The sequence below is a fragment of the Cnephaeus nilssonii genome, assembly GCF_951640355.1.
Source record: "Cnephaeus nilssonii genome assembly, chromosome: 6".
Lineage (NCBI taxonomy): Eukaryota > Metazoa > Chordata > Mammalia > Chiroptera > Vespertilionidae > Cnephaeus > Cnephaeus nilssonii.
Window position 1 is genome coordinate 53981147 of NC_137077.1, and position 13930 is coordinate 53995076.

The 13930-nt window shown below is 44.7% G+C and overlaps 1 protein-coding gene across 1 annotated transcript; it reads right to left on the reverse strand.

The window, feature by feature from the left end:
* Window positions 1–208: 208 nt before the first annotated feature.
* LOC307102194 (retinol dehydrogenase 16-like) lies at window positions 209–13383 on the reverse strand. The gene is made up of 5 exons (XM_079775692.1): window positions 13297–13383; window positions 11113–11492; window positions 3459–3717; window positions 2434–2597; window positions 209–1888 (listed from the first exon to the last, which is right to left on the reverse strand). Exons 2-5 carry the CDS (start codon window positions 11423–11425, stop codon window positions 1671–1673), a joined length of 954 nt encoding a protein of 317 aa, XP_079631818.1. The 5' UTR covers window positions 11426–11492; window positions 13297–13383; the 3' UTR covers window positions 209–1670.
* Between the last annotated feature and the right edge of the window lie 547 nt (window positions 13384–13930).

Consider the following 13930-nt stretch of genomic DNA (forward strand, 5'->3'; position numbering starts at 1 on the left):
ACAGGTGAGGAGGCCTCCTGCCACACCTAGTGCAGACTGCACCCTTGGCTCCAGGAAGGTTCACTGTCTCCTCTCACCCTCCAAAGGCCATCCTTGCCCCATCCTCCCAAGTCCCAAGCCAACTCAGCTTGCAGAAAACTTCTCTGGAAGAGACAGGGGGCAGACATTGCAAGGATTGTAAAACAGACCCATAGACCTCATTGGCAGGTGCAGGTGTTACTGGTGAAAACAGGTTCATTTGTGCTGTTGAGAGAAAAGAATTTCAAAAGGCACACATGTGGAGAAGGTTAAATGTGATGGAAAAAATCTATAATAATAAAAGTGTAATATGCTAATTAGACCGGACATCCTTCCAGAAATCCTTCTGGACAAAGCCGGGGCTGAGAGGGCCAGGCCCCTTGCATGAATGTCGTGCATTGGGCCTCTAGTAATTACATAAATGTGATGGCAAGATTTTATTTGAGGTTAAGAGCATTAAGACTAGTACACCCTCAGGGACATAGAGGGCGGGCAGGGTCTAGAACAGTGGTTCTCAACCTGTGGGTCGCAACCCCTTTGGGAGTCAAACGACCCTTTCACAGAGGTCGCCTAAGACATCCTGCATATCAGATATTTACATTACGATTCATAACAGTAGGAAATAATAGTTATGAAGTAGCAACGAAAATAATTTTATGGTTGAGGTCACCACAACATGAGGAACTGTATTAAAGGGTCACAGCATTAGGAAGGTTGAGAACCACTGGTCTAGAAGCAACAGTCACAGGGCTGTTAATTCTCCATATTTTCTTGGTTCATAGTAAAGAACAAGGTGTCATTCAGTCCATCCAACCAACTTTCTGATTCTTCCTGGCTTGTGTGTGTGTGGGGTAGGAGGGGAGGCGCTCCTCCCAATCAAGCCCTTTCCTGGACCCACTGGGGCTCTATGCCCTCTATCCAATCTGATCACCTTCCCAGTTTTTCCCAGGCTAGGTTCTGCCCCTCTGGCATCACCCTGGCTCTCACTGAGCATGCCCAAAAGGAAACACCTCCCTCCTGTGCGAACAACTTTTATTGTGCATGTCCAAATGTTCTGTTACATCATCTGGTTTCTACTGCTCAGCAGAGGAATTTCCCCTCCTCCTTCCTCTGGGAATCCAGTGTGGGCGGGCAGGGCAGCACCTCAGGGTGATTTTCCTGTCAGTTTGGGGATTAAGTCTCCTCCATGGCAGTCCCCTGGAGTGTGTGAATGAGTCTGTTTATGCTATAGCTTCCCTGCAAACTCATTGGAATGCTGTCCTGATATCTGCTTCAGCTTCCCAGTTTATTCAGCTTAATGTTTGATCACTAAGCTTATTATTTGATTCCCGTTTGCTTCCTTTCTTATATTAATAACTAGCTAATTATGAGGCTAACACAGGATTTTCAGTGAATTGTGGATGGTGAAGAGGCTGGCAGAGGTTGACCTTAGGAATATTGGAAAGAACAAGGTTCTGCAACATTAGTCCCTGTCCTGCACAGAAACCTTCCCTGGCTTTAAAGAAATGTATATTCTTTGAATCAATTATTTAATTTTACTTTAATAACAGTATTTGAGAATGTGAACAAAAATGCACCATAGTTCTCTCTACAGATGTATCCCCTCCCTCACACAGTACCCAATTCCCCCTACTATGCACCACAATCTTGGGTCACATGGCCTTAGTAGGTCTTGGGTTACTCCAGTTGACCACGGCATCCACCAGGAAGGTGGGCATGTAGCTCATGGGAAGGTAGATGAGCTTGGCATCCCAGCCAGGTGCGTATCGGGTGCGGGGATGGCAGGAGGTCAGAGCATGTTCCATGCAGTTCGTCACCAAGGACAGATCCTGTGTGCACATTTTATCCAACGACCCGATTGCTTTCAGGCCTGTCCAGAATGAGAAAGGATGCAGATGTATTCCCAACTCCAACCATTAAGATCAACTTACAGAATGAGTTTCTAGACTTCCTGGTCCCCTACATTGAATCCACCTAAACTCCTTAGTGGGTGCCTCCCTCCTCCCCCAGGTACAACTGTTTCGCTCTAATCTACCTCTGGCTTTATTCCTAGGAATGTGTGCAACACACAACTGAAGGTCTCCACAGACACCAGAATCTAAGCGCCTGAAAGCCAGCTGCTCTTATACTTGTTCACCAGGAGGTCACGGGTGTCTTTTCTCTCTGGCTTTAGTTTCATCCTCAACAACATGAGAAGTTCACATAAGATGGTGGTGCCACGTCTAACAAGCCTGGATCCTTTTTTTGGGTTACCAGTTGACAACATGGGACCATGGAGATAGAATTAAAGGTCCCCTGTTTGTGGGTGAGACAGAGCACAGAGGTTGGACCTGAGACTAAGGTGGGACTAACTATGAGTCTAGACTACAGGACAATGGTCTGCTTGTATCCTCATGAACCACAAGGCTCACTCACGGTATGCCAGAAACCTCTCCCCATAGGCTTCCTTGACCTCTGGGCTGGCCTTATCCCAGGCCTCTTGGAAGTTCCTAGAAATCACCGGAGTACTGGTCACAAAAGTCTTGAAGAAACCGGGCTCAATGATAGCCACTTTCACCCCAAAGTGGGAGAGCTCCCTCCTGCAAGGCAAACCGACAGAGAGGCAAAGACTTCAGAGGTCTCATAAAAGAAAACAACACCTGGAAAAACCCAACCCAATAAAACACCAACATAAGATTACAGTAGATTAAGCTCAAAAGTGTGGGGAGTTGTGAAGTGCAGCAGACAGGAGGAGAAAATTTATGATAGTATTGCCTGTCTACAGAGTTTGAGTATTTTTGCAAGTATTTACATACATTTGCTTAGAACTCTAAATCCTACCAATTCTGCCGAAAGGCACCACTTAAATTCTATCCCCTTATATTTCTGTCACATGCAATAAAAAATTGGCTGTGCCTGTTTTATATTTCCCATGCTCCTCAAACCCCTCCCTCTTCTTTCCCACCAAGGTCAACCCCTGTCCTTTAAGGAGCTGTCTCTGCCTGCGGTCTCACCGCCCCCCCCCCCCCCCCCGCCCGCCTTCATCACAGCCATCCTCAGCCCTGTAGCCAGTGCAGTCTCTACTTCTGATGTGATGAGGAAGCTCCCTGAATAAAGTGTTTCCCTGGAGCTTCACTGCCAACAGGGCCCCTGGAACCCAATTCCCATAGTAGTTATGTACACGCATGGGCTGTGCAGTGGAGCAAGATAAGTTCCAATTCTGCCTCAGATGCTTTCTGACTGTGGGCAGGGACAGGTTGAATCAACTCCATTGCCCTGAGGCCCATCCAGACCTCCAGAAGATAAAAAAGTGTTTCCCAATGAATGTCTGGCAAAAAGCAAGAGAGAAGGATCTGGAAGGAAGAGCCTCTGAGGCTGTGTGAAATCAACCCCTTGGAAAAGACTCCCCAGAAGCACAGAAGCAGAAGACCCAAGGGAGGGCCTCTGTCCCAGCCCAATACCTGAGGGAATCCGAGAAGGCCTCTACACCGAACTTAGAGATGCAGTAGCCCCCACCAATGAAGGCTACACGACCGAAGACGCTGGAGACATTGACCACTCGGCCCTTTGCCTTCCTCACCAGGGGCAGCAGACTCAGGGTCACCTCGATCACGCCCAACAGGTTCACGTTGAGTATCTTTACGAAGTCTTGTTTGGTCAGCCACTCATTGGGTGCCGTGGGCACAGAGATGCCAGCATTATTCACCAGGCCCCAGAGTCCTGGGCACACAGAGGGGAGAGAGGAAGACTGTGCTGAGACCGTGCAGTGAGGACACAGCTGTGGTTCCAATTCACCTTCCAACTCAGTGAGGACAGTAGGAGGAGGCGACATGGGGAGCAGGTAGAACACATAACAGATAACTACATGCTGTCTGCAGGGTTTGGGGCAGTGCAGACCCTGTAAGCTGTGGTGACAGAGTCAGCCTTCCTCCTGGTTTATTCCTAGGGCCCAGACCCCTGCCTGGCAGAGGAGATTTGATGAGACGGGACTGATGCTGAGGAAATCTAGTGAATCCACAGTGTGGATCACAGAGAGCCATGTTTGAGTTTTCACACATCAAGGCTGTCCCCATGAGGGAAAGAGAGAGACACAGACTGAGAGAGAATGAAGAATAAAGAGGAAGAGAGGAACAAAACCACTTTGTATAAATGACCAAAAAATAAGGGACAGTTTTCCATAACACATTGCGGACGGATCAGGAGAATTCTCATTTTTTTTGTTCTAAGGCTCATGGCCAATCACAAGAATTCTCAGATTTTCATTGTTGTCATTTAGAGAAAGACTGTAATGGAAAATGCATTCGCTGAAGTTAAAAATTACGAAAGGAATTAAAAGTAATTAGTCTGTTGTCGTTAGTAATAAAAATAACTTTTTATATCAAACTAGAAGCCCGGTGCATGAAATTCGTGCACGGTGGGGGGTTGTCCCTCAGCCCAGCCTGTACCCTCTTCAATCTGGGATTCCTGGAGGGATGTCCGACTGCCCGTTTAGGCCCGATCCTGGTGGGATCGGGCCTAAACGGGCAGTCGGACATCCCTCTCACAATCCCGGACTGCTGGCTCCCAACTGCTTGCCTGCCTGCCTTCCTGATTGCCCCTAACCGCTTCTGCCTGCCAGCCTGATCACCCCCTAACCACTCCGCTGCCAGCCTGGTTGATGCTTAACTGCTCCCCTGCCAGCCTGTTTGCCCCCAACTTCCCTCCTCTGCCAGCCTGGTCACCCCTAACTGCCCTCTCCTGCAGGGTTGATCACCTCCAACTGCCCTCCCTTGCAAGCCTGGTCCCTCACAACTGCCCTCCCTTGCAGGCCGGGTGTCTCCCAACTGCCCTCTCCTGCTGGCCATCTTGCAGTGGCCATCTTGTGTCCACATGGGGGCAAGATTTTTGACCACATGGGGGCAGCTATATTGTGTGTTGCAGTGATGATCAATCTGTATATTACTCTTTTATTAGATAGGATTGATATTTTTAAAGTGCTCAGTAACCATGGATAGTGATGAAGAACATGATAAAATTCTGGATATATTTGCTGACAATTTATCAGATAGTCCAAGTGAAAGTGGTGAAAGCTTTGACAGTGGCAGTGATATGGGTATTCCTTCAAAAAGGTGAAAAATAGAAATTTCAAGTGATTCTGAACCTGAAAATTTGAACAATTCCACACATGATTTTGAGTGTAATTTGCGTCTTGGTTGCCGAGATAATGATTGGTCAAAAGAGGACTTTCAACCTAATTTGGAAAATATTGAAGGTAATTCTGGGGTTACAGTTATGCTGTCTGCTTCTAAGAACATCATTGAAGTCACCAACTTCATTTTTGATGACGATCTGTTTGAACCATTTTGATATCAATCAAAAATATATTATAACCAAAATTTAGGAAAGCACAAAATTTTGAAAGCAATAAAGTGGTCTCCTGTACTCCAACAGATATGAAAAAAATTTTAGGACTTACAGTGCTAATAGGGCATACTCGAAAGAATACTTGGAAAGAATATTGGACTACAAATCCAGTTCTAGCTGTTCCAATGTTTCCTCAGACGATGAGTCGAAACAGTTTTCAACAAATCTGGACTTATTGGCATTTCAATGACAATGCAAACATGACTGAATCTTCAGCCAGGCTATTTAAAATTCAACCTGTACTCAACCACTTTATTCGTAAGTTTCAAACAATATATAAACCTAAGCAAGAATTATCATTACACGAAGGCATGATCCCTGGAGGGGACATCTTCTATTTCGAACTTACAACCCAGCTACAATTATTAAACATGGTTTACCTGTAAGAATGCTATGTGAGAGCAAGACTGGGCATATTTGCAATGTGGAAATTTACACAGGTGAAGGAAAAAAATTGAATGACTCTATTCTGTCACTACTTCGGCCGTATCTGGAATTGGGACATCACATACATCAAGATAACTCTTACAATAGCATTTCAATTGTAGAAACTTTATTACTACATAAAACAAGAGTTTGAGAAACAATTTGAACAAATAGAGGCTTGCCAGAATGTTTGAAAGATGAAGCATCTATGCTTAAAAGAGGTGAATTAGCTTTCTCAAGAAAAGGTGACATTTTATTATTGATTTGGAAGGATAAAAGAGAAGTTCAAATTATTTCAACTATCCATGATGCTTCCTCTTGTAAAACAGAAAAGACAAATCGGCATACTGGAGAGGAAATAAAGAAGCCAGTTTCCATTGTGCAGTATAATAACTATATGCAAGGTGTTGATCTTGCTGACCAATATCTTTCAACATATAGTATCCATAGAAAAACAATAAAATGGGTGAAGAAAGTAGTGCTTTCCCTGGTTAATTGTGGACTATTCAAGTCATTCAGGATTTATCAAGCGCTCAATCCAGAAAGCCAAGTAAGATACAAAGACTTTCTTTTAACTATAGCAACAGAGTGGATCTCATCCAAAGTAGAAAAATGAGCAGATCCAGAATTTAGCAATCCTGATCCATCAGGTGTTAGAAGTAGGAGAGCTGCTCAGAAAGATCATCCACAAAGATGATCAGGCAACATGAAGCAGCACATCCCTGTGCAAATTCCATCTTCAGATAAAAAGAAATATCCTACCAAAGTTTGCAAAGTATACAAAAGTAATGGTAAGAGAAGAGAAACGCGTTACATTTGCCAGGTTTGTTTAGTTCCTTTTCATATTACACAGTGTTTTACAAACTATCATACTTTAAAAAGATATTAGCTTGCAAGAACATGTAATAAATAACTTCAAAATGCAATGGGTATTTAATTGTAAAGCGTGCCTTCAACATTTATGTAAAACTGTTTTGTACTAGTTCAATAGAAATTTATCTGGCCACTGGGTAAAGCTAGCAATAAAACTACTGGTCCGCAATGTGTTAAGATCAGGAACAAAACAAGGGTGTCCACTTTCACCACTTCTGTTCAACACAGTTTTGGAAGTCCTAGCCACAGCAATCAGACAAGAAAAGAAGTAAAAGGCATCCAATTAGAAAGGATGCATATGACATGATATTACATAGACAGAACTTTAAAGAGTCCACAAAGAAACTATTAGAACTGATAAATGAATTCAATAAAAGTAGCATGATAAAAAACTTATATTCAGAAATTGGTTGCATGTTTTCAAAATCCTCACCCGAGTATATGCTTAATGATTGTATTTTATTTTAAATATATTTTTATTGGTTTCCGAGAGGAAGGGAGAGGGAGAGAGAGAGAGATAGAAACATCAGTGATGAGAGAGAATCATTGCTGGACTGCCTCCTGCACGCCCCTTACTGGGGATCGAGCCTGCAACCCGTTCATGTGCCCTTGACCAGAATCAAACCTGGGACCCTTCAGTCTCAAGGCCAATGCTCTATCCACTGAGCGAAACCAGCCGGGGCTGCTTATTGATTTTAAGGAGAGGGAGAGGGAGAGGGAGAGGGAGAGGGAGAGGGAGAGGGAGAGGGAGAGGGAGAGGGAGAGGGAGAGGGAGAGGGAGAGGGAGAGGGAGAGGGAGAGGGAGAGGGAGAGGGAGAGGGAGAGGGAGAAATGTGAGAGAGAACATTGATTGGTTTCCATACCTGCCCTGGACTAGGGATTGAACCTGAAATCTTCTTGTTCATGGGACGATGCACCACTCAACTGAACCACAAGGCCAGGGTTTGGTTGCATTTTTATATACCAATAATGAACCATCAGAAAGGGAAATTAAGAAAACAATCTCATTTAAAATTTCATCTTTAAAAAACAAACCAAAAACATAGAAATCAATTTAATCAAAGAAGTAAAAGACCTGTACTCAGAAATTATAAGCTATTGAAGAAAGAAATTGAGGAAGATACAAATAAATAGAAGCATATACCATGCTAATGTATAGTAATAATTACCCTTGTTAAAATGTCTGTACAACCAAAATCAACCTATAAATTCAATGCAATCTTTCAACATGTCCATACTATTGAAATCAATCTATAGATTCAATGCAGTCCCTATCAAAATACCATTGGCATTTTTCACAGAACTAAAAATAGTACCAAAACTTATATGGAACCACAAAAGGCCCTGACTAGCCAAAGCAATCGTGAGAAAGAAGAACAATTTTGGAAGTGTCACGCTATCTGATAACAAACAATAACACAGGACTATAATAATCAAAAGAACATAGTAGGTGTCAGAGTGGAGGGGGTTGGGAGCTGGGTGAGAAGGTGAAGGGATTAAGCAAAGAAAAAAAAGAAGAAAGACTCATGGACACAGACAACAGCATGGTGATTGCCCGGAGGAAGGGGAAATGCAGGAGGTAGAAGAGAGTAAAGAGGGGTTAATTGGTGATGGAAGAAGACTTGACTTGGAGTGGTAAACATACAATACAATATACAGATGATGTACTGTAGAATTGTATATCTGAAACTTACATAATTTTATTAACCAATGTCACCCCAATAAATTCATTTTTTTAAAAAGCATGGTACTGACATAAAAACAGACACATAGATCAATGGAATAGAATAGAGAGCAATGAAATAAACGCACACCCATCGGCCAAGCAATCTATGACAAAGGAAGCAAGAATATACAATGGGATAAAGATGGTCTCTTCAATAAATGATATTGGAAAATCTGAACAAACACATGCTCAAAAATTAAAATAGACTTCTTTCTTACACCCAATTCAAAAATAAATGAATTAAAGATTTAAATATCAGACTCAAAACCATAAAACTCCTAGAAGAAAAACATAGACAGTAAACTCTTAGACACTGGTCTTCGAAATATTTTTTGGATATGTCTTCTCAGGGAAGGGAAACAAAGAAAAAAATAAACAAATGGGACCACATCAAACTAAAAAATTTTTGCACAGCATAAATGAAAGGAAAAAACAACCTACAGAATGGGAGAAGATGTTTGCCAATGATATATCCTGTAAGGGGTTAATATCCAAAACATATAAGAAATTCATCTTAACACCAAAAAGACAAACAATCTGATTAAAAAATGGGCAGAGGACCTGATAGATATTTCTCCAAAGAGGACATAAAGCTGGCCAATAGACATATGAAAAGATCATCAACATCACTAATTATCAGAAAAATACAAATGAAAACCAAAGTGAAATATCACCTCACATCTGTCAGAATAGCTATCATCAAAAAATCAACAAACAGCCCAGCAGGAGGAAAGAAGGGGGGCTCAGAGGTTGATCGTCGACCTATGAACCAGGAGGTCATGGTTCAATTCTCAGTCAGGGCACATGGGCAGGTTGTGGGCTTGATCCCCATTGGGGCTCGTGCAGGAGGCAGCTTATCAATGATTTTCTCTGATGATTGATGTTTCTATCTCTCTCTCTCTTCATCTCTGAAATCAATAAAAATATATTTTAAGAATCAATAAACAACAAATGTTGGCAAGGATGTGAAGAAAAAGGAAATATTGTGCACTGTTGGTGGAATTGCAAATTGCTGTACCGACTATGAAAAACAGTATGGAGGTTCCTCAAAAAATTAAAAATAGAAATACCATGTAACCCAGCAATCCCCCAATGGGTATTTCGTAAAAAAAAGAAAAATCCATATCACTAATTGGAGAAGATATATGCACCCCTATGTTCATTGCAGCATTATTTACAGTAGCCAAGTTATGGAAGCAACATAAGTAGCCTTGAATAGACAACTGGATAAAGAAGTAGTACAAATATTACTCAGCCATAAAAAAAGAATGAAATCTTGCCAGTTTTGACAACATGGATGGAACTAGAGGGTATTATATAAGCTAAGTGAAATAAGTCAGAGAAAAACAAATACCATATGATTTCACTTATATGTGGAATCTAAATGAACAAGCAAGACAGAAACAAACTCATAGATACAAAAAACAAATAGATAATTGCCAGGTGGGAGGGGAGTAAGAGATGGGGTGAAAATGGTGAAGGGATTAAGAAGTACAAAGGCAGGGGAGGGTGGATGGGAAGAAATCAACCAATGAACTTGTATGCATATATGCATAACCCGTGGACACAGACAATGGGGTGGTGAGGATCTGGGGTTAGGGTAAAGGGGGGGCCAGGAGCAGGCTGGAGAGATTCCTGGGGGACAGAGGAGGACCTATGTAATACTTTCAACAATAATTATTAAAAGAAAAAAAAAGTACAAAGGGCAGTTATGAAATAGTCACTGAGAGTAAAGTACAGCATAGAGAATAGGTCAGTATTATTGTAATAATTACGTGTGGTACAAGGTGGATACTAGATTTATTGGGGGATCACTTTATAAGTCAGATAAATGTCTGACCACTGTGCTGTACGCCTGAAACTAATATAATGTCAACTGTAATTGACTTAAAAAAATTTTTAATTAATGTTTTTGAAGAAATTTCATTATGTTGTATAATTGCTCATCTTCTATTAATGCACAGAAAAGGATACAAACTATGGACAAAATATAATATATGTCAAAATGTTAACAGCATTATTTCTAGGTTGTGAAATTATGGTGAGTTTTCTCTATCCCTGTGCTTTCCATATTTTCTACATTGATGGTGTTTTACATTTCTTAGATAAATGAGATCACTGTCTTTTTTCTTCCCCCTTAACATGACAGGCACAATTGTAGTAAAAGAGAGAGAGAGGACACGAACACTCATTAGATTTCTGACTTCCCTTTCTGACCCTCCTGAAATCTCAGTGTTGTCACCTGAAAATGGGTGACATCAACTCCCTGATTGGACGATTATGACTCACCAACAAGAACATGTTAATGTGCTGAGAACAGGAGCCCAGTTCCAGCGCTGCCCCCCAGCCACCCATTTAAGCTTCAGGCTAGTGCCCCCTTCTCCACCCCTCTTCCAGAAAGTGGGCCCTGATCTCCCCGGGGCACTCAGCATCTAGAAATTCAGAGACAGAGACAGGAATTCTGCAGGGACCAGTTCTCATCAACACAACCTCTCCCAAACTACAGAGCTCCAAAGTCAGAGGCTAGGGCAGTGGACTGAGAAGAGGCTCAGCTGGTATGCTGGGTGAGGTGAAGAAAGCTAGTAGGATCTCAAGTCCTAGAAAACGCGTTGGGAATCTTCCCCAGGTAGCAGGGGGTCTTCTCTTGACGGGAGAGAAGGAACAGACTTGAGAAACCTGGGTGATACCTCTGTCCCCCGTGCGCTCCTTCACCCACTGGGTGGCCGCAGCAATGCTCTCTGTGCTGGTGACATCCAGGATAACCGTCTCCAGCCTGTCTGACGCCGTGACCCTCAGCTGCTCGGCCCCCTTTTCTGTCAGACATGCAGCCAGCACCCTCAAGCCTCGGAGGTCCAGATGCCTGGCCAGCAGGTTCCCGAAGCCCGAGTCACAGCCCGTGATGAAGACATACTTGTCCCGGAGGTGGCTCACCACCTGCCTCTCCCGGTACCAGCGCAGAAGGTAGTACAGGCCCACGAGGACTGCCAGGTACAGCCACATGGCTTTGCAGGGACAGGCGGTAGGCAAGGGTGAAATGAGAACGTGGCCAGTGTTCAGTCAGGAGGATCTACGAACACAGGGTGTAAGTTAGCATACCAGCCTCCAGGCACTATGACATGGAGTCCTCAATTCTTTTCTGTTCATCTGGTTTAGTGAGTGTTTGTTTGTTTAGTGCATATGATTGATTCGTGCCCCATTTTGTAGATCTTTGGTACACTTACAGCATTTCTAATAGATGACATTGCATTGCTCAGGAAATCCCTTGACCTGAGGATAGTTTTCCCAGCCACCTGATCTGGGTTTTCCCACTCCTCCCTCCTTCCCTCCTCTCTTCTTTTCCCCATCAACCTGCCCTAAATTGGAGCCCCCTATGATCACGGTCTCATGGTCCAGACCTGTCTTCTTCCCCTTTTCCTGCTGAAGTCTGGAACCTTTCTGCCCTGATCTACTGGAGCGTTTCACAAAGAGGACACACTTTGAATCAAGACAAACTTGAGTTCAATATCCAGCTCAGCTCCACCTACCGTGTGACCTTGGCAGCGGGCGGAGCCCCTGAGGTTCTCACTTGGCTCAGCACAGAATTCACTCCTAAGAAAACTAAGCTCTGCTTAGAAAACTAAGTTTTGGGCTAGAAAGAGAGGGAAAGGGGTATCCTGTTCCCTGCTGATGCAAAACTCTCAGGGGCAGAAAGGTGCTCTGGAGATGGGAGGGTGTCTGACTACCTCAGAGGCAAACAGGACAATAAGGGAATGGGGCAGCCACACTCAGTGACATTTCTCCCGGCACCTTGGAGGGTGGAAAGGAAGGGCCTGTGGGAAGAAGGCCTAACAGCTACCCCCTCACTCCATGAAGACGCCTTGTCCCCATCCCTGGCCCTCTGGGCCATGCTGAGGCTCTCCCCTGCCAGCCACACGGGCAGAATCCAGACCCAGACCCAGACTCTAAAGGTAGAAAGGATCCGCTTAACAGGGACCACGTCTGGATCCTTAACTTCACCATCAGGGAGGCTGTAACCCCCAGTAACCACAAAGGCCTCCGTCCACTTTGTATGAGGGGGATGATAGGGAGGTGGAGACATCTGCCCCCTCGGGAGACTAAAGAAAGGACTAGACCCTGGAGCCCAGACCAGCTGTCCCCGAGGGGCTTCAGGGTGAGATGAGGAAACCATTTCATAAAAGGGGGCAGACCAGCGGGTGGACAAGGACAGAAGATGCCACTTTCAAGCTCTGGGGCCTCCCTCACTGTCCACAGTTTCACAGTTCTGACTGGTAAGCAGGCAAGAGTAGAGGCACTGGGAGAGGGGAGAGGTTTCCTTAAAGAAATGCCTGGACATATGGCAGCAAGCAGAAGAGACAGACAGGGGCAGACCCAGCCTTCAGCTGTAACTCTTGTCTGCAGAGAGCTACTGTGTGGATCTGAGAGTGTTTGTCCCTCATGTTGGGAGGCGGCAGCAGGATGGCACCTGCTGGCCCTGCAGAAACCAGCCTGTCCCTGCTTCCCGGGGTGACGGCCAGCACCCGCTACAAAACTTTCCCAAGATAGAGAAGGAGGAGAGCAAGGAGGGAGGAAGGAGCCCTCAGGGAGCCAAGGGGCATGCAAATCCTGCTAAGGGGAAAATTTGGTGTTTCTTGGAAGCAACTGGAGATTTCGTTCCTTAGTGACCACATTCCTTCAACCACAAAGTCTCAAGGGCTAGAGGCAGAGAAATCTCCCAGCCCACCTGATCGGTGCTTCACTCGGGTGAATCCTAAAAGCTATATAACTGCTTGGGGATTGCCAGGAGCTTCAGAGTCCATCCAGTTGGGAACAATCACAGGAAGTTCGGGAGAGAGCAGTAAGAGAGAAACGGAATCTGGATGACACTCACTCACCTGGGAGCTACAGGGGCTAGAACGAGCAATCCTTCAGAAGCGTCCCAGAGACTGAGTCTCATGGCAGTGAGTCTTTGCAGTAGATCTTAACAGGAAGTGCAAGGGCACGGCAGCTTGGCCAGTCTCCAGGGCAGCACTGCTTTTGCAACCTGAGAGCTGGAACAGAGACACGCGCCTCCTGGTGGCTCCACCGAGTCTTAGCAGAGACTTCTGTCCAAAGAAAAAAAACATGCTCCTTCTGTTACTTGTATGGGTCTCTAAAGAGGGGATTGCATGGTAAATGAAAAGGGGCTCTGGAAAGGGTATGGAGTGAGGGTCAGTTGTGCAAGCTGGCTTCCAATTTTATAGGTATGCAGCCCCACTGCCTGAAGTGTGGATCCAAACATTTTGAGATGCACCCCTGCCTTTAGGTGTGAAGGTCTGGCACTGGAGGGGATGGGAGTTACTGGTGGAAAGTCATTGAGCCCGCGCTCCTCATAAAGGTCCAGGGCAGCAAAAGGAAGGAGTGAGGGCAGTGTCCTTGGGGCTGTCTCATTGCATGGGTCCCACCCCTGACGGGTTCATCACACTGGACCTGGCTCCCTCCCCAACGATGGAGCCTAGAAGGAGGAGGGATGGGACTTTTTGGAGAGTC

Excerpts from the sequence above, each read along its gene's own strand:
- LOC307102194 (XM_079775692.1), bottom strand. The coding sequence starts at position 11,425 with ATGTGGCTGTACCTGGCAGTCCTCGTGGGCCTGTACTACCTTCTGCGC. Across the intron at positions 3,718-11,112 it reads GGAGCGCACGGGGGACAGAG|GACTCTGGGGCCTGGTGAAT; the intron begins GTATCACCCAGG and ends CTGTGTGCCCAG. Across the intron at positions 2,598-3,458 it reads GCCTTCTCGGATTCCCTCAG|GAGGGAGCTCTCCCACTTTG; the intron begins GTATTGGGCTGG and ends TTTGCCTTGCAG.